The sequence below is a fragment of the Sarcophilus harrisii genome, chromosome 5 (genome assembly GCF_902635505.1).
Source record: "Sarcophilus harrisii chromosome 5, mSarHar1.11, whole genome shotgun sequence".
NCBI lineage: Eukaryota > Metazoa > Chordata > Mammalia > Dasyuromorphia > Dasyuridae > Sarcophilus > Sarcophilus harrisii.
Window position 1 is genome coordinate 236,197,992 of NC_045430.1, and position 27,659 is coordinate 236,225,650.

The 27,659-nt window shown below is 33.7% G+C and overlaps 1 protein-coding gene across 3 annotated transcripts in view; it reads right to left on the bottom strand.

Moving 5' to 3' along the window:
• Positions 1–27,659, bottom strand: part of CACNB2 (calcium voltage-gated channel auxiliary subunit beta 2) — a 373,480-nt gene that overhangs the window by 336,600 nt on the left and 9,221 nt on the right. For all 3 annotated transcript variants that reach the window (XM_031939900.1, XM_031939899.1, XM_031939898.1), the window contains exon 2: positions 19,562–19,654. In XM_031939900.1, the coding sequence (XP_031795760.1) occupies positions 19,562–19,654 (93 nt within the window). The remainder of the gene's footprint in view (positions 1–19,561; positions 19,655–27,659) is intronic.

Genomic DNA, 27,659 nt, shown 5'->3' on the forward strand with positions numbered 1-27,659 from the left:
TTCATTGCAAGTTTGAATAGTTCAATGGCTAAATTGGCTTCTAAGGTTAGCTTGAAAATTTACCACTATTTATAGAAATAGAAATGAGAGGCTTTGGGAGGAAAGTCATAAAGTAAGGCAAACAGGATGCCGTAGTAGGTATAGGGGACAGTCTGCACTGCCCCTTGGGAAGGCAGACTATATATATATGAAAGTTACTCATATTTGGTCTTTATCAATCCCTTGGTCTGCTCTTTCTGTGTCCTAATAGCTTAGAGACCCCACTGTGGAACTGAGAAATGACTCTAGCTATGATCCCAAGTGGATTTAAAAATTCTTTTTTGGTCTGGATTTAGGATTTCAGTTGTGTTAGGAATTTGTGCTAAGAAAGCTCCCTTTAGCAAGGCAGAATGAAAAATATTCTGAATCTTATTTTGTTAGGATTGCCTGGAGGTACTGAGGGATTAAGTGATTCACCTAGGATCTCACAGCCAGGATACAACAGAGACATTCTTTTAAGAAAAAAAAAAGATGTAAGAGAATAGAATCAGTAACTATAGACTAATGAACTAGACTGTTATTCCTGGCAAAACTTTAAAAAGAGAAGAATGATGACAAAAAACTAGCATAGTTTCAAGATGGAGTTTAAAGACTATCTTTGTAATTTACAGAATATCTGCCACTAATAATATGAATGATATACAGTTGACAAATTCCCAGTCCTTTCCTAAAGGTACTTTAAGACCCATGTGCTACTACGTATAATGCATATATATTTGACCAGATATTTGATGTCAGTAGTGTAAGAAGCTCTCAATGAGACAACTCCCTCTATTAATGCATTTACTATCTTTTCTTGCAAATACAGAGTTACAGAGTTGCTGGGACATTAAGAGATCGCGTGACTTGCCCCAGATCACATAGCCAGTATGAGTTAGAAGCAGGACTTGAAACCAGTTCCCTCTGATTTCAAGGAGGCCAGCTATCTGCATTCTGCCTTGCTAATTGATTTATTAATTATTATTATCATCACTTATCAATCAAATTATATGTATTAACAAAAATGTTACACTTCTGTAACAATGTGTGGTAGGCTTTAAATATGTTATTTCATTTATTCTTTATAATAACTCTATGATGTAGACAGTACATATTTCATTTTATAGAACACAAGACACTGAGAAGTTGAACCATTTGCTCAAAGAACAGAAATTCATTCCTTTTAATCATTTTATACTGGATCACAGACCTAAATCAGAAAGGAATGTCAGAGGCCATCTGGACCAATCCTTCAATTTTACAGAAGAGGCAACTGAGGATCATGAGACAATCAGTAAATAGAAGAGGCAGATTTTAACTCAGGTCATCTGCTTCAGGGGTAGGGCTTTTTGTCTATTGTGTGACACTCTTTCCTTGATATTTCTTGCCTTCATTACACACACACACACACACACACACACACACCCCTACACCTTTATAGGGCAGAATAATTATGGCAAGAAAAAAGAACATTGCAAACTTTGTTTTTCTATAAAAAGGTGAGCAGATGTTATTTTAGACCTACTTCATTTTTGTATACTTTAATTAAAGATGAAATGCAAAGATTCTTACCTTAAAAAAATAGGGCTCTTGTCCAGTAACAATAAAATAAAAGAATCTGGGGTCAATTTGACACTACTTTAAAAGAAAATGAAAAGGCACGGGATATTTGACATTAAACACAATCCCCTTGTAAAATTCTCCACACCAGAATGAAAAGTCCTATGAAAATAAGGTCTTTGTTTGATTTGGTTGAGACATAGTGCTTCCTGAAGAGCTTACTCAGCACTGAACAAAAAAAAAAATACTGAAGGATTTATGGAACTATTCTCTGATAGGGAACTGGTCCTAGAAAGAGATGTTATATCATTCAGTTCTGCTATATTGAATGCACAGGGGGAAATATATGGCTGCTGCATTTTTCAATTACAGCTTTTACATCATGCTAATATTCACTGCCAACTAAAGGCTCTGTCCTGTACATAAGATTTCTGAGTGAGTGCCAATTTGATCTTTATTTACCGAGCATTAAAAATGCATGCAAAAATGTTTGTGCATGTGCACACAGAATTCAATTCAGATAATTTTTTTTGAAACTGAAATTGAGTTATTCGAATAAATAGATGTCAAGGGAGGATCTACTATGTACCTATAAAGCACTGTGTTTTGTCCTGGAGCTATAAAAATAAAATCTGCCATACAAGTATCTGCTATACAAGAGCTTAAAATAGGCATAATGCAAGACAAAATGCGATAGAAGGGGGAAAGTGATCTGTAGTGCTTTAGGAAAGTTCCAGGAGAGGGAAGAAACCTTTTTAAGGAGATGGAGACAGGAGAAGAGAATTAAAAAGGAGATGATATCTGAGTTAAACCTTTAAAATTTTTTTTTTTCCTGAGGCAATTGGGGTTAAGTGACTAGCCCAGGTTCACACAGTTAGCAAGTATAAATGTCAGAGGGCAGATTTGACCTCAAGTCCTCCTGACTTCAGGGCTGGTGCTCTATCCACTCCCCCAACTAGCTGCCCCCCATAAAAGCATTCCTGACAGGAAAATATAAGGAAGGGGTTTACTGTACATTCCAGGAATAGGGGATCAATGAGCACCAAGTCATGGAGATAGGAGATGGAAAAGTAAGATCTAAAGAATAGCTAGTATGCAAAAATAAGAAACATAGGGACTTTGTGATTTCACTTGCCCAAGTAAGTCCCAATTAGTGCAAATAATGAATTCTCCTGAAGTGGTCACATATTCAAATTTATAGTATTTCAAGTTATAATTATATAAAATATGGTAATTGATTATAACCCAATGTAAATACAGATTGTGAATCCAAATAATGAGACCACTTCAAGGGATTCATTGTTCTGACTCATTAATTGGAACCTAAATGGTAAAGGGAACTCCCTCTATCAAAGCTGATCATTTCTTTCTCTGAAACTAATTCTTAGAAAGTTGTCAGAAGTTAGAATGGTTAATTGCCTTCTCTGGGTTCACGTGTCCTTAATGTGTCAGAAGTGGCACTTGGACCCAAATCAGCTTTGAACCAGCTCTTTATCCAGCATGCCATATTGCCTTTATTATAAAATAAGGCTGGAAAAATGTCCTGAAACACCCACTTCTAGCACACTGTGAGTATTCTTATTCAATGGATACTTTTATAAACATATAAATAGAAGTATGAGATGCATATAATAATAATAGATAGCATTTATAGAGTGTTTTCAGATTTACAAAGCCCTTTACAAATATTATCTCATGACAATTCCTGTTCATATGAAATGAATATAGCAAAAGCAATTCTCACCTTGACCACATCAAAGCATTTTCTTGTGAATGGGAAATGAAACTACTTTTCATTTGGGAGAGAAACCTTACTAATACTAGAGATCTAATCTCCTGTGTGAAGAAATTTCTACAACAATGTCACTGACAAATGGTTATTTCATCTTTGTTCAAGACTAATCAGTGATAGAGAGGTCATTATTTTGAGATAGCCTATTCTATTACTGAGCAATTCTAATTATCATTCTTGAGCTGAAATATTACTTCCTACAGCCAGTCAATTAATAAGCATTCATATGTCAAGTAGGTCAACACTATGTTAGGTGTTGGGAATACAAATACCTTTGTAATAGTTGTAAAACAATTCCTATTCTCAAGCATATTATATTCTAATGAGGAACATGAAATTATATTCTAATGAGGAATGACAAGTACAAATATAAATATATACAGAATATGACAGTTCTTATTGTTCAGTCGTATTCAACTCTGCATTACCCCATTTTCTTGACAAAGACATTGCAGTGGTTTGCTATTTCCTTCTCTAGCTCATTTTACAGATGAGGAAACTGAGGCAAATCACGAAACTAATAAATATCTGAGGTCACATTTTAACTCAAGATGATTAATCTTCCTGATTACGGATCTGGCACTGTATCCACTGCATTACCTAGCTGCTCAGATATGATAGTAAATATAGATAAATATAAGATCATTCACAGACACAATATATGTTTGTTGACTGACTGAGATCATTGGTCCTAGTTTTAGTCTTTACAGCTACATAAAATAAGCCCCCCATAGTGATTCTAGGATTATTAGCTTAATTGTGGTCTACTATCTCCCCACTGGAAGATCTTCATACTAAATTGAAGTAGATCATTTTAGACTCCATTGCTATTACATAGGGAAGACCATGCTGCTTTGTAATATAGGGGACATAACCTTTGACAGATGGACAGCCTAATTGTCATGAGTCTAAAACAGTAGCTATTCTGTCTGCTACAAGTGAAAAATGTTAAATGTCTGTTTTTTACAGTCTTGAATTTTTGTTATTCCAAGTTCTTACATCTGTCAAAATTTTCAGTGACTGACATCATGTCTAACTAAACAACGGTTCAGTGCACTATGTTCCCTGGAGACCTAACCAAAGTATGTAATCTCCATTTGTTTTTGGCTCATTCGTTTTCATTGAGACTTTCATACTTAAATATGGATAAATGCAAACACTATAATGAAAGCCATCAAATATCCATTCATTGGAGTATGTTAAATGGTTAACGAGTTATCTGCCAAGAAAATTAACAACATTTAACGTAGAAGTATAGAAAGTAAAAGCAGTGATTTTGGAGAACTGAGAGAAGAATGGGGCAGCTAAAAATGATGAACTGTATGGGAAATGTTCATTCCAACAAAAATTTGGAGATAGAGCATGTATTTAGTAAGAGGACTTCTAAGCAATTATCTTCAAAGATAAGATGAGATAAAGTAAGATTTTGGAGAGCAGCTGCTCTCTATTTTTGATAAGGAGAGTTGGAAAAAGAGTCTTGATTATCTTAAGAGGGATTTCTAGTTGTTAAAAGCAAAGTGTTAAGTGAATTTGAGTACATCATTTTTCACCAATGATTATTTAGAAAATCATATTATAATAGCTGACTACATTATGATCAGCTCCATATTCCTTCCAGACTTCTAACTCTATGTAATTTTAGATTTCAGGATGCTATGGAGAATAACAAACCACTTGTCAAATGAATCAGCAATCAAGGTAAGCTAAGGAAATTAAGGACTGGGGGTAATCTTCATAGGTCTCTGGAAGCTATCCACTCTTGGATTTTCTAGACAAGATTGTCAAATATAGAGTGGAAATTAAAAGAGAGTAGAAGGCAGACCTCTGAGGACTTCTGCTATAAGGGATTACAAAGAGAATGAAATGCTAATGAAGGACATAATAGTAGTTAGAGGTAGGAGATGAACCAGGTATATGTGGCAAATCTGACCTCAAGGAGAGAGAATACCCAATAGGAGAAAGGGGTCAATAAGTCAAAGGTTGTAGAGAGATAAGAAGTGGGGGACTTATCATTTGGGAAACCCTTGGATCTCATAATAAGAAGTTATGATGATACATGATAATTTCAGTAGAATGGGTAGTGAGGAACTAGAAATAACAGGAAAACAAAATCAGAGATCTTGAGCTAGAAGGAGTTCAGAAGTCATCTAATCCAATCCTTTTATTTAAGAAAGGATAAAACTGAAACCTGGGGCATTTAAGGTCCCACATGGAGAAAGAAATGGCAAAACCAGTATCTTTGCCAAGAAAACCTCAAATGGGGTCATGGAGAATGGTCACAAGTGAACTAACTCACCAACAACAAGGTTCCACAAGTAGTGCCAGAAAGGAATTTGAACAGATGTCCTTTGACCAAAAAGCCAGAATTCCTTCCATGTACCAAACCAAATTTGGTTTGGTTAAAGGTTAAAAGAAGGTTGAAAGTGAAAAGTCTGATAATGATTTTCTAGTTAGAAGAAAAAGTGTTCTATCATTTCGCCACAGACATTATCATTTAAAGTCCTGTTAGAATACGTGTCTACCCAATGCACTGTGTTAGGACTTAAGCAAAGTGAACTAAATAGACAAGGACTCTTCCTTAGTAACTTAAAATTTAAGAGAAAGCATCATAATGAAAGCAGAATATTAAACTGAGTTATAATAATAGTTAACACTAAAAGCAACCAGAATGATACTTAGGTCTAATGGAAGAATGGATTCCTTTCAGAGTTTCATCTTCAAATATCATAACTTACAAATTTATATAAACATATATATATATATATCACAAATATTAGTTATCTCATTGGCTAAATTCATTGGTCACAGAACAGGGGTAATGAGGACAAGGTCAGGTTTCAGTCCCATGGGGGATGGTTAACTTTGATCTATTAGATGGCTATAAAATAAATCCTAGCCAGTCTCCTTGTTATCGCATGCTATTAATGATAAATGAAATTGGTTGATGGAACAATAAAAAATGTATTGCAATTATTGAAGAGAGAACTCAAAATATCCTACTGCTAATGAATTAAAAGCATTTCTTTAATTATATAAATGAAACATTTTCTCACAGTGGTAAATAAAAATAATATTTTATATAATTTTTCTCATGCTGAAATTAGAATTCAAACAGCTTGTTGTTTCCAAAGGATTGTCTTGAAGGGTTTTAAAACCATTATATTTATGCTCTTATCACAGACTTTTTATCACAAACAAGTCTTTTAAAGTTATATCTAAAATATAAACAAGTGCCTCAATGAAAATTATTTTTAAAAAAGTTCTTCCCAATGGAAGTTCTTCAATCTTTAATGTTGGTGATGATATTGCCTAAGACATGTCTGCAGCTGATATCTTATTAGATTTTTATGACTCTCCAGAGAACAAAGCAATTGGCTTCCACAGTGTTTGTCCTTATAAATTTGTGACATCAAATATCAAAGAATTCAAGAGTTTGGACAATCCTTGCCCTTTTATAAAAGTCACTATATACGTCAAAGAGGTATGCTGATCTAATGCGTGAAATCCCCTTGTATTGGTGCTTTTTGATAGTTGGGAAGAACTGTTTGAGCAACTAATTATTCATCTGTATTATAATTAAAATTCATAAATTTGTAGCTATAACTTAAAGAACTCAGCTAATTCTGAGACTTGCTAAGGAAAAAAAAAATGAAAGTACCACTATTTTTATATAGTAACACACCTTTTTCACAAGCTAGTAAGAGTTTTAAATTATACTAATTTTGCAGCATTATGTATTTTCATCTTTAGACTTTGATTTCCTCTGCTAAAGAACTGCTTTAAATGATTTCTAAAACCCCTTCCAGCTATAATTTTATGATATTGAGATAATCCTATTTAAATAAAAGTAAGCGTACTTTTAACAAAACTTTGAAAAAGGAATATTATTAATTAGTCATGTATTCTGATTTTGGTTCATGTATAATATATCCACATACACAGGGAAATATGTTATAAATATACATACATATATAATCTAACCTATGTAATCTAATATACTATAATCTACTATATAGTTATGTAGAATTATACTGTAATATATGATTATATTAATGATGAATATAATTCTACATATCATATAATTGAAAGATTAATAATACATTATATCTATATATATGTTATAGATTAATACATGTATTATCTGTAATATATGTATATTATAGGTTATATAAATGTTAAAATCTTATATTCTACATATTATATAAATTATATATATATAAATATATATAAAAATTATAAAAATATATAAAAATATAAAAATACTTATAAAAATAAAATAATTTATATAAATTATAAAAAATTAAAAAAAGAATAATTTATATAAATTATAAAAAATAAAAAGTAATATGCTATATGTAAGTATATATGACAATATATAATTCATACAAATGTATAGATTATATATAAACGTACTATATTTTATATACATATATATAATTCTATCACACACACATATATGTGTGTGTGTACCTGTGATTTCATTGGTTTAGGAAACTTCTTGTACTGTTCTACAATTTATAGAGGTTTAATTTAATCAGGATGTGAGACTGGTCTTGAAAAGACATTTTCCCATCTCTGAGGCAGGCTCTCTAACTTTGTCTAAAAACTATATCAATGCTTTAAAATATTTAAGCTCAAATTCAGGAACAAAATAGCACAAGGAATCATCCTGACTTCAGTATGGTGTGTAGGTGATACAGGATCTTAAGCTATAGCCAACAAAACAGTAGGCACAGGATGGAACAATACATTGGTCATGTATAATAAATGCTTTGTATGCTATGCACATCTATAGACCAAATGTTTATTCTAATGCGTAAATGCGACCCTCCTGGTACTACTGATCAGGTTTAATCTTTATCAAACCGAGAGTAAAAGTTCTATTTTGGACATGCCATCTGCTGTTGCTCATAATATAGTTCGTGGCATTTTAAGGAAATTACCTGAAATCATTGAAGGAAATCAAAGTTAAATTACAAGAACAGTTCAACTGTATTTATAACAATATTATTTTTGAAACCCTGAGCTGATTTCTCAATTTTATTTTTTAAAAAAAGGAGGAATAAAAGGATACTGTGTAATTCTATGTGTAAAACTGATGATAAAAACTTATATTCATTATTTTATTTTAGCATAAGAGTTTTTGTCTCTTTTCAAATGTTTATTTCTGTATCAGGAACCATCCATTTCTTCCTGCCCTTCTTTTTGAGAGCATGCTCAACAGCCACTCCTTGTAGAGAATTTGGGGAGGAACAAAATGCTTTTAGAGGTCTATGACTCATTCTGGATTGAGTAGTCAGTATTGCCTGCTGAGTGTCCACTCTGTGGATATATAACAGAGGTAACTAGCCTCTTGGCTGTTCTTCCTTCTGAAGAGCAATTATGACTCCAAACTGTCTAGAGGGTTTGGTAAGGAATGCTTTTCTCCCAGTATCACTATAGCCTATGAACCTGTCCTATCTAGGCAAGCCTGTGCACAGGATGGAGCCAACTCCATCTCTACCGTCTTTCTTTTGGTACAGGACCTTGTGAGAATTTAGGAGACCCAGAGACCTGCAGTCACAGTAGGGGTATTTCCCACCAGCAAGACATGGCTTACTCTATAGCAATAATAGGTAAAAGCAGGAAGAAGCGACTATCAGAGAGTTTTACTACCACCAGAAAAGCATGCCTGAGCAGTGTTAGGAAATGTAAAATTCACATCAGAGAAAAATTCATGGAAAAGAAGATTAAGATGGTTATTTGATTACCGAATAGTCCACTGAAGAGATCAAATGTGAAATGGCTAATTATTAGAAATTCCAAACTCTATTATGTGTTGATGAGGCTTACCAGCCCCCAGAAGATCGTAACCTGACTACAAAACGAGTTTGCAGATCCTATTTAAACTGTTTTATTAATTGGGCCTTGTGATCCTTTTATGTTCAACATTCCTCTTCCTGGGTAGGAATAAACTTTGTTATTTTTCGTGTCCGATTGTTTCCAATTCTTTGTGAACTTGTTTAGGATTTTCTTGGCAAAGTTAGAGTGGTTCGCTGTTTCCTTCTTCAGCTCATTTACAGATGAGGAAACTGAGGCAGACAGGATTAAGTGACTTGTCCAGAGTCACATAGCTAGCAAGTGTCAGAGGTGAAATTTGAACTCATGAAAACGAGTCTTCCTCATTGCAGGACTGGCACTATTCACTCTGCCACCTAGTTTCCCTCAACAATTAAATACCTATCTCATAACCAATTCATGTTTGCATATGAGGTATTTTGTATAAAAACTGATTCCCTTTTTTGGAGAGGGGGAAATTCAGTGTAGAAGAAAAAATTGAATTTGCCTGGAACAATCATGGGGTATGAGTGAAGAACTAATGAATATGATGAGAATGGGGAGCTTAATCTCTTGGGGAGAGGTCAAGTAGCAGATGACTCTAGGTGAGGTTGTGATGTGAGGTTGTGATATTACTAACTTCAAATGGGAATAAAAATGTTAAAGTTGTAGGATTCAAAAATCATCAACTGAGAGGTGGCTACTACTTCTACTAAATTTCATATTGGAGTCCACTTGAGCTATACCATCTTTTGCTTAAAAGAAAAGTTTAGGGAAACAAAACCAAAGAACAAGAATTGGTCTTCTTCCAATTTTCGGCAGTAACATCTGGGTAAAACTGAAGTGGAACAAAGTTCTTTTAATGGCAATGAGAAACTAGAACAGTAGTAAACCTTGAGGTTATAAAAGGCATAACAGTTTATAAAGAAAACACATGGGCCAGAGAAGTTACAGCCTCATTAAAAACAATAATAAAGAGAAAACCTGGTGAGATCACAATACCCCAGACCCCAGAATGGATGGGGACAAATAGGTAGGTGTGTGTTTTGGGAGAGGAGGGAGACAAAGTGCCAAACTGAAAACTCTAGTTTTCCTTCTCAGTCAGTGTTTTTAAACTTTTTTTCTTTTTCATTATGAACTGCTTTTGGCAGTCTGGTGAAGCTTATAGATAACCTTCTCAGAGTAATGTTTTTAAATGTATAGAGATTATATGAGAAACCGATTATAATGAAATATAATGATCAACAGTTTCAAGGTGTCCCCAAAGTCTTGATGCAGTTTAAAGCTATTAAGGCTGTATTTCCTTGTACTTAAGATTAGGGGGAAAGGGGGCAGTTTGTGGAACTCTTAAGAACTTCTCTCTTCTAAATGGAAAGTAAACCACTGCTACCTGATATGGAAATCTAAATAAATAAAAACAGTGGGAATGTTACAAGTCCCAGAGTTGCAAGATAAATCCTAATTCCCTACTTCATCAATTATTTTTTAACTATAAAAAGAAGAAAAAAAGAACAGGAAGAAAAACTAAAAAAGGATTTCTTCTACTTATTAAAATAATATGATTATTGATTTTGGGCCTTAACACAGAGAAAGGGAAAGGAAAAAGAGGAATAAAAAAGGGGGGAATGGTTACTTATTAGAAATTACATCTGAAGGGTAGAATGTACCTTTTCCACTCCCATTTTTTACTGTTAATCCCTTGTAGTAATGAATAAGATACAACAGATAATGTAAGTGGGTTTAATTGATAAATGTATAATTTTGAAGAATTGAGAGTTTTTAGAAGGGTTCTTTTGGCATCTATCAGTTGCTAAATAAATTCTCACCAAATGCCATGCAACTGAGAGATAACAATAATTCACCAAAAGGGGAAAGAGAAGGGAGGTATTGGGAAAGGATTGACTCCTTTACTTTCCCATTTCTAAATTTACTTTCCCCATGAAGAACTAAACCACATAAATCACCTATTAAGATTACACTTTCAGACACAAGTCTAACTTCATGGATCTGAACCCACTTTCACAACTCAGTTAATCAAGCAGTCACCACAGAAACAACAGACCACCATAGAGTACCTACTCATTTTCTAAGCCTATGACAGTAGCCCCTGCCTATTATCTAATCCAAAGCTTCTTAAACCGTGGATTTCAACCCCATTTGGGATCATGTAACTGTAGGATCGTGAGGGTTGTGAAATTATGGTATTTCATTTGTATGTCTATTTTAGGTACCTGAGTTCATGTAAAAATTTCTTGGGCGAAAAACAGATCACAAGTGGAAAAAGTTTAAGAAGCCTTGATGTGGTCCATCAAATAATTTCTAGGAAGTGTTGACAATGTGATTTCTGACAGGGACATCTTTGACTCTGGGGTGATCCATGTCTCTTTCCATCACTGGATGAATTTCTTATGCCTTCTACCCAAGGTCAAAGTCTCTATTTCCTCAGGCTTAGATTCAGAAGTAGTTTCAAGTTTTGACTCCAAGTCACTTCCATTGTCTTGGTTCTTTCACTTAGCAAATGAAAGGGTTGGATTAAATCATTTTCCAAGTCCCTTCCATATCAAAGAGTAAAATACAGGCTTTTAGAAGACAAGAACATTTTTTAGAAGACAAGAACATTTTGCCTTGCACATGTATAAGGTGCTTAATAAATACTTAAGAAATTGTGATACAGCAAATAAAACCTGGACAGCAAGACCTGTGGAACTCTTAGGTGCTAACAGAAATGGCCAATTAGAAGGAAGTAATCTTCTAACAGAGAATACTGGCAGGTCAGCGGTCTGAGATAAGATTTGGCTCACAGATTCTGGTTTGAGGAAGAGCAACTTGAGACATCTTTCCCTTCCTCACCCTTCTCCCTATTATACAGATCATTTTATTTGATACCAGGTATGAATACCACAGAGAAGTCAATCCACTATGACATTCTGAAACTTTAGAGGACATGGTCCTCATGCCACAGTATACAAATGAATGAGGCATTTTCTAGCACTCTCTTTTCTCAGATATTGTTATATATCCTACTCTGGATGAACTCTGGATTGATCTATAAATTGAGTTTTTTTTTCTTTTAAGTTTGTAGATTCTTAAACTTTACAAGGCTTGTCCCAGTGAATAACAGGAGAAGGGAGAAAGTGCATGATAATTTTAAGACATATTACTCAAAGCAAATCACTGTCCCTCTTTATGTATGCCTCAGTTTTCTCATCAATAAAAACAGGCTAATAATATTAATCTTCTCTTGTGGAGTTATTATAGTTCTATAAAAATTTAAATGTAAGTTATAATTAGTAGTAGTAATAAAATCACATATGTAAAAATGAGGCTGGAATTTTTTAAAAATGATTTTCTTTATCTTAATGAAAAAGACAAATAGAAAAGATTACATGTCTTGATATACTCAATTATTTTTAGCAATTGGAAGAATGGCCTTGTTTATAGAAGAGAAGATCTAACACTATAATAAACCAATTTGGGAAAAGCATTTCTCAGAAGTTATGTGTATAATCACGCCCTTTTCTTCTTCAAAGAGAAAATCTATTTTAAAATTTGGACTTTAAAAACTAAATATATCTAAGCACAATAAATAAATTGATGTGCTTTAATGTCTTTCAAAAATAAGTTTTCAACAATGAATATATATGTACATGTAAAACACATTCTACATGTTTACATCACAAGATAGACAAGAAGTTTGTTCACTGCTAGTATTAAGCAAACATTTGTAAAATTAAAAAATTTTTTTTTTTCAAGCAGCCCTCCTGACACCACAAAATATAAGTTCCACCATTCACAAAATCTGGTCAGTAAAAAACAGAAAGAAATTTGCAGAAAAGAATAATGCTAATAAATTCACTATATTATTATTTACGGTAATGTTTGTGACTGAAACCAGCCTAAGAAGGCACCAAGCCAGTATTTAAAGGCTGAAAGATTTATCAAACCTTGAGCATATTGGTTTAAGCAGGCCTGGAGTCTGTAATCTTTATCACTGTTTAATCTGTCTTTGCAAAACAAAAATTTGAAGGGGAAAAAAAGACAGTGTAGCTTTGTGTTTAATAATTAGTATTTAAAATAAAATTTGAATTAATATAAGATCCAGAAAAACATAACCAAGGACACGATACTGGGAGTTGGTGGAATTTGTTTAGAATACCGTGGTTCCAAAGTGTCATACCACTTTCTGTTAAATATTTAGTTCATTCCATTTTGTCAGCCTGATTTGTATCCTGGAAACCCTTGGAAGCTACAGGATTATTTTGTTACGACCACAACATATGTCGGTATGCACAAACCAGATCAGATTCAGAGTCTTTCTCCTGTTAACCTTCGGCAACAAACTAACTGGCACTTCAAAGGCCTTAAAATACTGGTCATGGAACGGGGAATCGGTTTTCTCCTCCTCAGTCCCATTCCACTCCCGAATGGTCCTGGATCGATCCAACAGGACGACTTTGAAAATGAACCACCCTGGATATCATGGGCGGCACATCTAGGATGGCTTGCTCAGCAAGGCAATCTGAATGAAACATGTTGCCATGTCGTTCTTTCATCAAAATAAAACAAAGCTGGCAGTGGTCCTCCTAGCATTTGGTGTTCATCTCAGGAAAGTTGCCAGGTAAATGAATGTAGCCAGGGAAAGCACGTGGCCTTAAAGAAGCAGAAAACACACAAGAAGGGGAAAACTGGGCCAAAAGAGCAAGCTACGGATCCTAACACTACCCCCACCCCCGCCTGAGCTTTAGTGACCAATGCTTACTTGCAGATGCACATAGTTTTCACTGACCTTGGCAATACCAAAGAATTTGTGCAGTTAGTTGTGGTTGCACAATTGGACTAAAAGAAGAGGCACAAAAGTGTGATGTTTCAGTGCCGGCCTTCCTTCTCCACCTATTCCACCCAGTAAATTACCTTGTCCTCCCAAATCCTCATGCAAAAATTTATAATATTATCCTTTCTTGTATTTTCTCCTGCAACAGCCCTTGGAGGATGTTTAGAACTCTGTGTTGTTTTGTTTGGGGGCAGGGAACAGGGCTTTGGTAATATCTTATGAAACATGTTTAACTCTCTTCCGTTTTGGAAGCACAGATTAAAAAAGAAAAGCGTTTTTTGTTTGTTGGTTTGTTTGTTTAGGAATATGGGTTTTCCAGACTTAAAAACTGCTTATTATAGAAAATAAGCTCCCTGAGGGCAAGAATTTTTATTTTTGTCTTTATGTCTGCAGTTTTGGGCAAGCGCCTTTAATTCATTAATATTAATAAATGTTTGCTGATTCATCACAATAAATAATATACAATCAATTTATATGCCCATAGATAACATTCAATTATTCAATATAAGGAATTCCCACCAAAAAATCACAGACCATTTGACAATATGATGGTTAAGGATTCAAAACAATCATGATTCCATATGATATTACTTAAGGACTTATTTTCATCATGCTTATGTCCATAGCATGTTAAGGGAGAACTCCATTCTCACAAAGGTTAAGCTATTCTACTTATTGAATTATAGTATTAAGAAGCCACATTTAATTCTAACTGATTATTGACTGTTCATTAATGGTTAACTCTGGAACAGAAGTAAGGAATGGACCTGTAATTTTATTCCCAAATGAGAAAACTCCCTTTAGTAAAAGCAGGTAAATACCTTATCTCCAACTCTAGTTTTAGAGACTTGCCTAATAAGGTTAAATGACTTTTCCAGAGTCCCACAGCTACTCTATGTAAGATCTGGGACTTGAAAACATGTCTCTTTGACTTTGAAGACAGTTCTCTATCCTACTCTCTCATGCTGGATCTAATCTGAAACCAGAGATATAAGAGTTACTCTTTATCTTCTCAACCTCATGGATTATCCAAGTAGAAAAACCCATGAGGAGGACTGAGTCAGCTGCCAAGAACAACTGATAGGATTTCAAAGCTAACTCAAGTTTAAGATCACTCAGGACAAAGGGGCAGTGAAAAAGAAAGTGATCTTGGTCAAGCTTTCTACCAGACTTGTTCCTCCAGAGGTAATAGTTTAATAAAAACATTTATTATTTTTTCCATTTATTCAATGGTCTTTCCTCTGGTACCATACGCATTTTTATTCAGGTTTTACACATCTGGATCTCTAAGCAAGCAATAATGCCTATGATGTTCCAGGAAACTACTTGAACTAGAGCTCAAAACATGAATTGATTTAGATAAAATATCAGCTACATGTGGAGTCTAGCTTCAAGGCAGTAAGAATATACAATGGTTTTCTACATGGTGAGAAAGAGAGACAGACAGACAAAGATGAAGAGAGAGAGAGAGACAGAGAGGGAGGAAAGGAAGGAGAGAGAGGGAGAGGGGGAGGGAGGGAAGAAGAAAGGGAGGGAATAGGGGAAAAGGAGAGGAGGAGAAAGGGAAGGAGGGAGGGAAAGGGAGAGGGGGAAAGAGGAAAAGAGAGGGAGGGAGAAAGGGAGAGGAAGAGGGAGAGGGAAAGGGAGAGAGAAAAGTGTTAGAGAAAGAAGTGTACACTTGAAATATCAAAACAAATATAACACCTACAACTAACTCTTCCTTCTAGTCCTCTAAGAATATGAAGAACACTTCTTCCGCTTTTGTATGATGTTCTAGGCCAAGATTTCTCAACAACAAAATGTAGATCAATATTACTATGCTAATATAAATATTATTATATAATAATAGAACATTGTAAATATTCATAATCAATATTCATATATATAATCAATATAATATAATATGCTACATGTGTCCATATGAGGTGCTTAATTCTTGTGACTAAGTACCTCCGACCCAATACTAGAATCAAATTTGGTTCCTACATCAAAACTCCAATCTTGAGTCCAAGTGGGTATTTTAGAGGCTGAGAGAAAGATATCATTTTTCTATGATTTCATGATAGCTTTGGAAAACATGGCTTTTAATCCTACCCTTGACATTATAACTTGTATAACTATGGGCAAATCACAATGTTTCTTACCTCAGTTTCCTTATCCATTAAATAAAAGACTTGCTCTTGATATTTAATTCCTTTCAGTTCTAAATCTGTGACCCCATATTGTGATCTCATTTTTATTTTATTTCTGGGGAGCCAGTTGGGATTAAGTGACTTGCCAACAACAGTACACTATTTGAGGCTGGATTTGGACTCGGGTCCTCTTGACTACAGAGCTGGAGTTCCATCCACTGCATCACCTCAGTGCTCCAAGCTCTTATTTTTAAAATTACCACTGAATTAAAAAAAAAATTGATGATGCATTAATTCCAGCTTGGCTTGTTGATAAAATCAAACCTCATTGATAACAGTTTTCACTGAAATAGTCCTTCTGTTTCTAGCCTAAAAGCAGAAAACCATCTGCTCAACATGAATGGTCCTCTCAACAGGTCCCTTTAATTGAGATGTCACATACATATGAATATAAATGTTAAAATGCAAATTAAAAAAATAAATGCAATCAGATCCAAAAGGGACTTGCCAGGTCTTGATGAGCATAATCTCAGGCTCTTATTTCAAGGGATTTCAATTAATTGTAACTAAGAAATAGTTACAGTAAAACCCTTGCTGAATTAATTATTCCAGACATGAGTATAAAAGAGACCACCAAGCATGGTGAGACAGCCTCACAAAATTTTCCAATTTTTAAAGACTATCTAATGCTGTGGTTTTGCTGTGCATGTGAAACATATATAAACAAATAGCACAGACAAATTGAAGCCCTAACAATACCCAGACGGTAAAGTTAGGAAATTATAGATTTAATTTTCTCTAAGTATGTCTCTATACTACATTATATTTTATATTTTCAGGTGTTCCTATTTTATTTAAGAATATATACACAAAGCATATAGTTATGATTACGTAGTTGTAATTTAGAATTTGTATCTTCTCCATTGTTACAACATTCAAAATTGTGTAAATGAAACCACCTAGGAAATCATGATTCTCAAATGGCATAGTGGAAAATGCCCTGATCTTGGAATCAGGAAAATTCATCTTCCTCAGTTCAAATACAGTCTCAGACACATATTAGCTGTGTGATTTTTTGGATAAGTCATTTAATCCTGTCTGCCTCAGTTTTCCTCATCTGACCTGGAGAAAGAAATAGTAAACCACTCCACTATCTTTCCTAAGAAAACCCCTACTGAGATCACCAAAAAGCAGACACAACCGAAAACAACTGAACTACAATAATGTGTTTTACAATCAGGATGCTACATTGCTTTTAAGAAAAGAAGACTATCTGGTTTTCAGAATTAAGTACCAGGACTCATGAATTCAAGTTTAGCAATATTATCAGAGAAGCAGTAATGCACAGAGGAGGATTAACTGTTCTCAAAGCCAAGAAGAGTGGGTTCAATTTCAGCCTGTAACACATATTGGCAGGATAATTTAGGGGTGAATCACAATCCTCTAAGAATATAAATTCCAAAGAAGATGCTAACCAGCATTGGTAAAGAGAATTACCTCATCTAAGAGTTCCCTATTCCAAGGAAATCATAGGTTCAGGCTCTACCCTTATCCTTATTCCCGTTAATATTTTTTTATATTTGGGGGCAGCTAGACTATACAGTGGCTAGATTACTGACCTTGGAGTCAGGAGGACTTGAGTTCAAAACTGGCTTCAGACACTTAACACTTATCAATTGTGTGCCTCTGGCAAGTCACTTAACCCAAACTGTTTCTCAAAACAAAAAATGAAGTATTTTAAAATTTAATTTTCAATATATAAAAAAACAAGTATTTCAAAAAGATGATTATAAATGATACTGCAAAAGTGTTATAAATATATAACAATTTTATCACATAATATACAATAATGTTATCATAGACATTTATTTTTCATTTTTTCTTCCTTTCTCCAACTCTTCTTCACACCTCCCCAGACCCCCCACACCAAAGTCATGGAGATATCAGAGTCTGTTATTAGAGGAAAAACAAGAGATCAAAGATGCTAGCAAAATGTCTACCAAAACCAGCACTTCTATCTGCTCTATCTTAACCACAGTGAAATGGTAAAGATTGATGGGAATCTTTAAGTTAAGAAAAAACATGTGATAAGCCTTGCTTGAGAACTGGAAGAAAAAGGAGAGCATTTTAAAAACATTCTCTAAAATAATGGTTGATTAGTTCAAATGATGCTTTTTTGTTTTGCCAATTATTCATTTTGCAAATAGTGTCAGAAAACTCTTTCTTTTCTGTTACTCTCCAGTTTCTTGGTAGCAGTTCTGTAGCTTGTCAAAGCAGTGCTGACAGAATAAAGATTAACTAGAAAAAAATAATGAAAAATACATCTTTATCTCAGAAAGCTGCAGAATACTGTAAAGCTTGCCAAGGAAGGAGTCTAATTTTCCTTTCTTGCTGCACATATGCCTCAAGGTCACTATTATAGGACCCCTTATAAATAAGGTCAATTTATTCTGACATGGCATCCCAGAGGAATACAGGATATATTAAATTCCATGCTATAAGAAGATTATATTTAATAAAACTCCCATGTTTAATACAAGTAGTTGATGATTTTTACCTTTTGTATTTTTCCCATTTTTATTCATTCCCCCATGGACTGGCTCTCTTAATATACAGTTGTTATTACATTACATAATTTTTGACTTTTCTATTTACAATTTATCCTTCAATTCTGGGCATAAAACCTCAAAGGCACTATAGACATACATATAATTAACCACTAAGAACACAAAATCGAACTAAAGTTATCTTGTGGGAAAGCAAATGTTGGCCACTTCTATACCAGGAAACATACAAATTCAGCAACTGTTGAGCTTTATTCTTAAAGACGAGATACCTTAGCATTTTGTATTTAGACTTTCACTCATAGAGATCACATGATTAAGGGGGGAGGGAGAACCCACACTGTATTCATGGTATTTTTTTTTCATTTCTCATGACAAGTGTATAGTGGGGAAAAGAGAATTTAAAAGGAAAAAAATTAGTCAACCGGCTTTAGGTATGAAGACTCTTAAACAGAAATCTCCAGCTTGATGTCAGCTAGTGAAAAGACTGGAATATTTGTTAATCATATCTTCCCATTTTGACACCATCTCATATGAAATAGACTGCATAGAAACATGTTTTTAGAAGGTTTTAGTAATTCTCTTCTGAGGAATTTCTGCATTGGAAAGTTTAAAGCTTTATATCAGTATTTCTTTCAAATCATATCAATGTCAAATTCCTTTCCCTATCCTGGCAAGGAAAAATGACTTTTTAAAAAACCTAGGCAATATATTTTCAGCCATAGTCAGACAATCTGTAGCTTAAGTCCAACACAGTGATATCATTTTGGTCCTTCTTGAGAACAAAGGACAACAATCAACCGATATTTTCAAAATACTTTTTAAAAACATCAAAACGACACCTTACCTGACGGACAAAACTATTTGAGGTAGTATCAGATGAGGTGCTTCCATCAGATCCTTTAAATCTATTTTTTCTTCTGGCTCCTTTCCCATAAGCCTGAACAAACAAGGCAAGAAGAACAGTGTTAGATCCTTTACATAGGATTATTACATTAATGACTACATAATATCAAACCAACGTTTTAGGAAGGACAAATCTGTTATTTAACAGGTAAAATGTATAAATTCTTATTGCTAGAATCTGCTACCCTATCAAGTTTTTCTTTCAGAGTAGTGTGTTATGCTAAGGGAGAGAAAGTTTCTCATTAAAACATCTACTCATTCAGGTTATGGGCCAGAACTTGAAACAACAAGGTGCTAAGTCAGTGGAATCGATAGAGACAATGGTTGTTTAGCATAATGCTTGACATTTTCTAGTTCAGTACATGTACTTAGTACTTACTATAGTTCCACAAGATTCACACCTTTAAAAGAGCATATATAAGCTAGAAGCCTCAACCAGGATTCAGTCCCAGAGATTGAGAAGCCAGAGCTCAAGCTCTCAGAACACAGAATGCCTCTAAAAAAGCTAACCAGGCTGCAAGAAAGGAGACAAGACTTGGAAAGAGACAATAAAGCATTTGGACTTTAATACCTGGCTACATTTGGGGTGATTATTGAACTGAAAGGAAGGCTGCTCCTAGAAGCCCCCCAAGAAAGCTGCTCTCAAAAATCATTACATTTTAGAGAAGAATATTACACATTTCTACCCATTTTTGTTCACTATCCATAGCAAGAAAACAGATCCAATGAATACCAGACCCACCAACCCAAAGTTTGCCATTTTTCAGTTCTGAACAACTAGGAAGACATTGTTGGTCCTTTGGCACACCATTTATATAATCAGATAATTCCTGTATTGTTCATTATTATTATGACATGAGCCACTCACTGTTTCTTCATATGATAAATCACTTCTATTGTCTCTGCCATCACTGGTCTTCCTCTTGTGGCAGAATTCCTCATTTTTTTCAGGTGATAGTGAAGGAAGAATGTTTCCATAATACAATAAATAACTAACTGCAAGCTGTGCAAACTTAGAAAATCTCTCTGGGCCTCATTTTTCTTGTTTATGAAATAAAAAAGACAATTTGACAGCCTCTAAGATACTGAGGTAACTTTAAGCCCTAAATTTATATCCTGACAATTCCATTCTAGTATCTTTCATCTTTAAGCTGTCTCCATTCATTGTGATTCTAAATTTTCTATAATTTTTTTCTATAAATTCTTCTAGCTTGACTGTATTTTACTTTCTTTATTTTTTCTTACCTACCTGCACCAGAACATCCCTTTGCCCCTGGACTTCTCACCCTGAAAGATCTCTCCATTTTTGGGGCCCCTTTGTTTCCTTAGCAAATTCTTCTTAAAACCTCCATTTTTAGAAAGGTCCAAGCCATCCATCATTCCTTTCCTGAATCCACTCCTGACTCTCTGGCCTTTGCCACCATTCCCAGCCTCTATCACACCTCCTCTTTTCATTCTTTAATGTCTTTCCCATTACACTGTAAGTTCCTTGAGGGCAGAGGGCTATGTTTCCTTTTACTTTTATTTCTATGTCCAGAACTTAGCACAGAATCACACAGTAATGTCTATCACATAGTAAATACTTAATAATGCTTGTTGACTTGATGTGAATGAATAAGATTTCAGTTGTATTTATAAATATCAAAGGGACAAAGATATCATATCACTATATTGTTATGGGGCATTTAGAGATATATTTTTAATTGCATTCAAAGTAAAGGGAAAAATGCTTTTATTTATTAGACTTGCCCCAGACAAATGGCTTAACACTTCAAAAGGTAAAGCCCCAGTCTCTCCTCATCCCTCCCCACCCTCCCTGCTTCATCCTCTACTCTAGGTACAGATTCAACTTGTTAGGGAAAATCAAACAAATATACTGATTCTAGGTTTGGAAGACAGAAAAAATATTTGGGGATAAATACCACAATATGACTGGAAATGTTTGACTCATGTAACAAATCATCAAAAAATAGGAAACCAATTTAAATCACTATATTCAGGTTTTGAAAATGCTAACCTAAAATATTTCATATAAGCATCTGACTCTCATTAAAACGTAAGTATCAAATAAACTATAATATATGTGGTATTTACACGAGCTGAAATTTTTTTTTGCAAAGTATAGGCAATATTTTGTGTAATCTGGATGAATTTGTAATTATTGTAATTGTGGAGTAGTCTTCAAACAAAAGGTATTTCCTAAATAAGTTCATTCTTTTTCAACTAATCAAGAAATCTACATAAAATACATGTATCTTACCACCACTGAATTGACTTCTTCAGAAAGGAAAGGCAATCAACTTTGTACCTTCATTATATAATACATGGGTTTTACCCAGTATACAATTTTTTAAAATATATAAATATCATTCAGTAAACAAGGGAAAAACTATTTTCTTTCAGAAACTTTCTTTTCCCTTATTAAAGGATTAATTGAAAATGTCTTGCAAGGCTTAAGAAAGTTAAAGTCGCATTTGAAAGTTTCCCAATAACATAAAAATATTAAATGATTCCATATGGGAAAAAATAACTATTACTTTATGTGCATTAGTCCTATATAATTTTGGAATCTTGTCTAAGATTCAGTGTAGGTTATTGAAAGCCATTGTAGTTATATAAATATGCTTTAACCTTTTTATGGACACGGGTCATAGAGCAGGAGATTAATTTAGTATAATCCTTTTATTTTGAAAATGAGGAAACTGAGGCATTCTGTTCAATCTCTATTAACAAAGCAGAAGTCATAAATCAAATGGCAAAGGACTTGAGACAAAATAGTCAAATATATAAATCAAGCAATAAACTTAGTTTTGATCACCTATATGTGGAAAGGAAATACTCTTCAGAAAAATCTAGCAGACAGAGAATTAAGGAGAATTATTTCCTCTCTTATATTTTATTGATCTGATCAGTATGGCCAATGGTTAATCATATATTTTCAGCTCTTTGTTTAAAAAATGGCTTATATAATAAATATTGTTAAGAAATTTTTTCTTTCCTCCCTCCCTCCTTCCCTCCCTCTTTTCCTCCCTCTCTTTCTTCCTTCTTTCCTTCCTTCCTTCCCTCTTTCTCTCCTTCCCTCTTTCCTCCTTCCCTCTCTCTTCCAATTATCCAACCAACACATCAAAGATTCCTGTTTCCTTTAACATTGACAATCTTTGTCCTGAATTCTGACTGCTACAGCAAAAGTCTCTATTTTGCTTTTGCTTATGCTTACAAATATTTTTCAAAGACTGAATATAACAAGTTCCCCTCCCCTTATGCAAAATGGGTTATAATACTAACTATACCCTTTGATCCAGTGTTACTGGATTTAAAAAAAAAATTTAAATCTGCACCTAGTGCATCAATCATCTTAATGAACACCAATAAATTCCTTTTGTTTATCTTGGAAGAACTGAAAGCTTAAAATTCCCTAAGACTAGCTTTGAAAACAATTAAACAAAAAAACCTGAAACTTGGCACAGTGTGGCTTCCACCTTGCGAGTGGAGCCTAAATTTAACATAAAACTAAAAAGCAAGAAATAGGCCTAGAAAATGAGCAAACAACATTAAAAAAAGATCCTGATTGTAGAAGTTACTATGGTGATAGTAAAGATCAAAGCATAAACTAAGAAGAAGGCAACAAAATCAAAACTGCTTCATCTGAAGTCTCAAAAAATGTGAATTGGTCTCAAGCCCAAAAAGCATTCCTGGAAGACCTTTAAAAAGAATTTTAAAATCATTTAAGAAAGGTGGAGGAAAAAATGGGGAAAAATAAAAATGATGAAAGAAAATAATTTTTTAAAGAATCAACAGTTTAACAAGGTAGGCATTCAAAAGTAGAAATGACTAAGTGGAAAAAATGTACAAAAATTCACTGAAGAGAGAAATTCACTAAAAGCAAAATTGTCCAAATGGAAAAGAAGGTACAAATGTTTACTGAAGAACATAATTCTTTAAAAATTAGAATTGGATCAGTGGAAGTTAATGACTTGAAGCTAATGATTCTGTAAGTATCAAAAAGCAATAAAATAAAATCAAAAGAATGAAAGAAAATAGAAGAAAATGTGAAATATTTTGATGGAAAAACAACTGAACAGGAAAACAGATCAAAGAGAAATAATTTTTAAATTATTGGAGTACATGAAAGCCATGACTTCAAAGAGAGCCTAGTCATCATCTTTCAAGAATTATCAAGGAATAGTGCCCAAATATTCTAGAACAAGAGGATAAAATAGAAATGGAAAGAACCTATTAACCACCTCTTGAAAGAGCTTCCCAAACAGGAATATTAAAATCAAATTTCAGAGCTCCCAAGTCAAGGAGAAAGTATTGCAAGTGGCCAGAAAGAAACACATCAAATATCATAGCTCTGCAGTCAATATAATACAAGATTTAGAAACTTCTAAATTTTAAAAGGGTCAGAAAGCTAGGATCACAACCAACTTACCCAGCAACACTGAGCATAATACTTCAGGGGAAGGAATAGGTATTCAAAGAAACAGAGGACTATCAAGCATTTCTGATGAAAAGACCAGAGCTGAATAGAAAATTTGACTTTCAAAAAGAACATAAAAAGGTGAACAGGAAAGTGAAATTACAAAGAATTCAATAAGATTAATCTGTTTACATGGCTACACAGAAAGTTCATATTTGTAACTCCAAAGAACTTTCTCATTATTAGAGTTGTTAGGAATATGCACAGACAGAGGGCACAGATGTTAGTTAAATGTGATGAATTGATTATCTAAAAGAATAAAATTAAGGCGTGACAAAGAAGTTCAATATTGAAGAGCTTGTGGGATAATGGAAACAATAAAGCAATTAGTGGAGTTGTAAACTGATTCAACCATTGTGTAGAACAATTTGGAATTATGCAAAAAGGGTTATAATACTATACCCTTTGATCCAATGATACTATTATTAAGTTTGTGTCCCAAAGAAATAAAACACACAAACAAGAAAAGAACTTATATGTATAAACATATTAAAAGCAAATCATTTAGTGATGACAAAAAAATTGAGTCTGACCACATTACAGTATATGATTGTGATGAAATGTTATTGTGCTATTATAAGAAATTATATGGAATATTATAAGCAAAATGCGCTCAGAAAAACCTGGAAAGACTTATGTGAACAGATACAAAGTGAAGTGAGTAGAACCAGAAAAACAGTGTCCCCAGTAACAGCCAAATTGTACAATGATTAGCTGTGAATGAATTAATTATTCTCAGTAATACAATGATCCAAGATAATTCTAAAGAACATGTGATGAAAAATGCTATCCATCTCCAGAGAAACAAGTTATGGAATCTGAATGCAAATAAAAGCATATTTTTTCTTACTTTATTTTTCCTGGGGCTTTTTTGGTTTATGCTTTCTTTCACACAATATGACTAATAAGGAAATATGTTTTGCATGACTGCACATGTACAACCTATATCAACTTTCTTGCCATCTCAATGAAGGGGAAGGGAAAGAAAGGAGAAAGAGAATTTGCCACTCAAATTTTTAAAAAACCTAAATGTTAAAAATTGGTTTTTTTATGTGTAATTGAGGGGAAACAAAATATTAAATAAAATAACATAAAATAATAAAATTCTAACCCTATTGATTACCTAGTGTTTTTTTTTAATTCATTCATTCACATGTAAACATTGTTTACATTTCTATGTGGTATGATGTCTGTGAAGAAACTCTGACATATGAAGTATCTAGGCAGATCTTTGTGGCTAAACTGATACTTTCCCATTAAGCTAGGTAGGTGCCTTTAGAAGCTATTCCCTTAAATCTTTCAGACCAGAGAAAGTAATCATTCATTGAATAATTACTTCATGAGATATCTGAATGCAGAATAAAATGTTAAGGCTGGAAGGAACCCTACACATCACCTAATGTAATCCAGTCCCCTTCATTTTACAGAGTAAAAACAAAAACAAAACAAAACAAAAACAATTTGGAACCAGAGAGATAAAAGGTTTTCTCAAAGTTATATTAATAGGCCACTAAATGGTACAATGGACAGAGATCTGGGTATGGAGTTAGGAAGACTTGAATTTAAATACAGTCTTAAATACTTATTAATTTGGTGACCATGCAAGTCACTTAACCCTTATATGCCTCAGTTTCCTCAACTATAAGAAAAATACCAGTGCTTACCACAAAGTTTCTTTGAAGACTAAATGTAATATTTGCAAAGCATTTAGCATATAGATAAATATTTTCTTTCTTGCTTTTTTTCCCCTTCCTTCCCTTATTAATGGCCAGAATACCTGGAGATATACAAGCCATTATCGTTCTATTTAATCACTTCTCTTGGTACAGATGATTAGAAATATTGCTGCTACAAAAATCGTTAATTTAACCCTAAAACACAACTTATACACTGAGAAAAATATGACTTGATTAAAGAGATATAGCTTAATTATTAACTAGGGCAGAGTTCCATTTCAGTTGGAGAGGTAGTGTGATCTATGGTTAGAAAGCCTGACTCAGGATCTGAAAGATACATGTTCAAATTCCGGTAATAATACATATTGGCTATGTGACTATAGCAAAATCATTTAATCCTTCAGTTTCTACCACCATTACCCTCGGAAGCTCTGAAAGATGTTAAGACTGTTAAATTCTTAAAACAAAATTAATTTTAATTATTAAAAATGTACTGAAATAATTTATAGATTGGAAGGATTGTGCTGAAAACAAATTAAATGGGGAATATTCTTGGGCAGAATCAGACCTCCTAATATTTTTACATTAAAAAAATAAACTTTTGGTTTTGCTTAATATTTTTTGTTTTATATTACTTTAATTTCCTAATATATTAATCCCCTCCCCCACAACAACCATCTTTTGGAACACAAATAAAAAAAGACATGGAAAAAAAATAAAGCAATTCAAAAAAGATAATCAACACATTAAGAAATCCTAACAATTATATGCATTATTCCACTTCCATTGTCCTTGACCTTTAATGAAAAAAGGGAGTAGTTTCTTTCTTATTGTGAAATCAAAATCTTCCCAGAAATGAGTACTTTCATATATAGAGCAGGATATGTTCACAAATATATATGAAAACTATATCTCATAGTCTAATTACATATACATATTCATAGGCATACACATATGTGTATTACTTTCAAAACTGTCCTGCTTATCTATGCTTCTTTTTGACCTTCTATTCCTCTTTTTGGCATTATCAGCAATGTTTAAAAGGCCCTCCTTTGAGTAAGAAGCTTCACTAGGGCCAGTCTCTCTTGCCCTCCTACCTCACCCATCGCTTAAAAAAGAAACTCTTATATAAACAGAGCCAAACAAAACAAATCGACATTGTACCTGTGTGTAAAAATATGTCTCTGCATTTTGAGCCCATCATCACTCTTCTTGGGAGGTACATAACAATCTGAAAATGTGGTTGGTCATTGCTTTGGTTAGTGCTAAGATTTTCAGAATTTTTATTTGAAATGTTGTCATTGCAAAAATTGTTTTAGATTTCATACTGCAACATTTCCTACTTGCTAAGATTCTCTGAAATCATCTCTTTTATCATTTCCTCTTCTAGAATTCTTTTAATTATAATATTTATATTTCAAAGTTCCTACTCAGTTCTATTCTTTCACCAAAAAAAGCTTAAAAGTCCTCTATTGCTATAAAAATACTTTTCACCCTGAAGAGGTATACCAAGTTGTTAAGTATAAGTTTTTCTTGGTGGTAAGCCCATATTCTTTGTCTTTTCAAATATTGCATTTCCTTTTTTTTCCTCTCATTTAGAATAGAGAATTTTCAGGTCTTATGTGAACCTAACTATAATTCCTTAGTATTTTTTAATTCTCTTTTCCCCCCCTTTGGCATAGTTGCGGTACTTCTTTGAAATGAAGCTTTTTGAAATGAGGCTTTTTAAGATAGCCCTTTTCTCTTGTGTTCTCTAGATCAGAGCTCCTCAAGCTATATGTTTCTCTGGTCATGTGGGAAGACTATAAGCTTTCTGGCACTGATGGTGGCCCTCTTTTCCACTGCCTGGAGCATCCAAGTTGGTTTTTATATAGTTTTGGGAT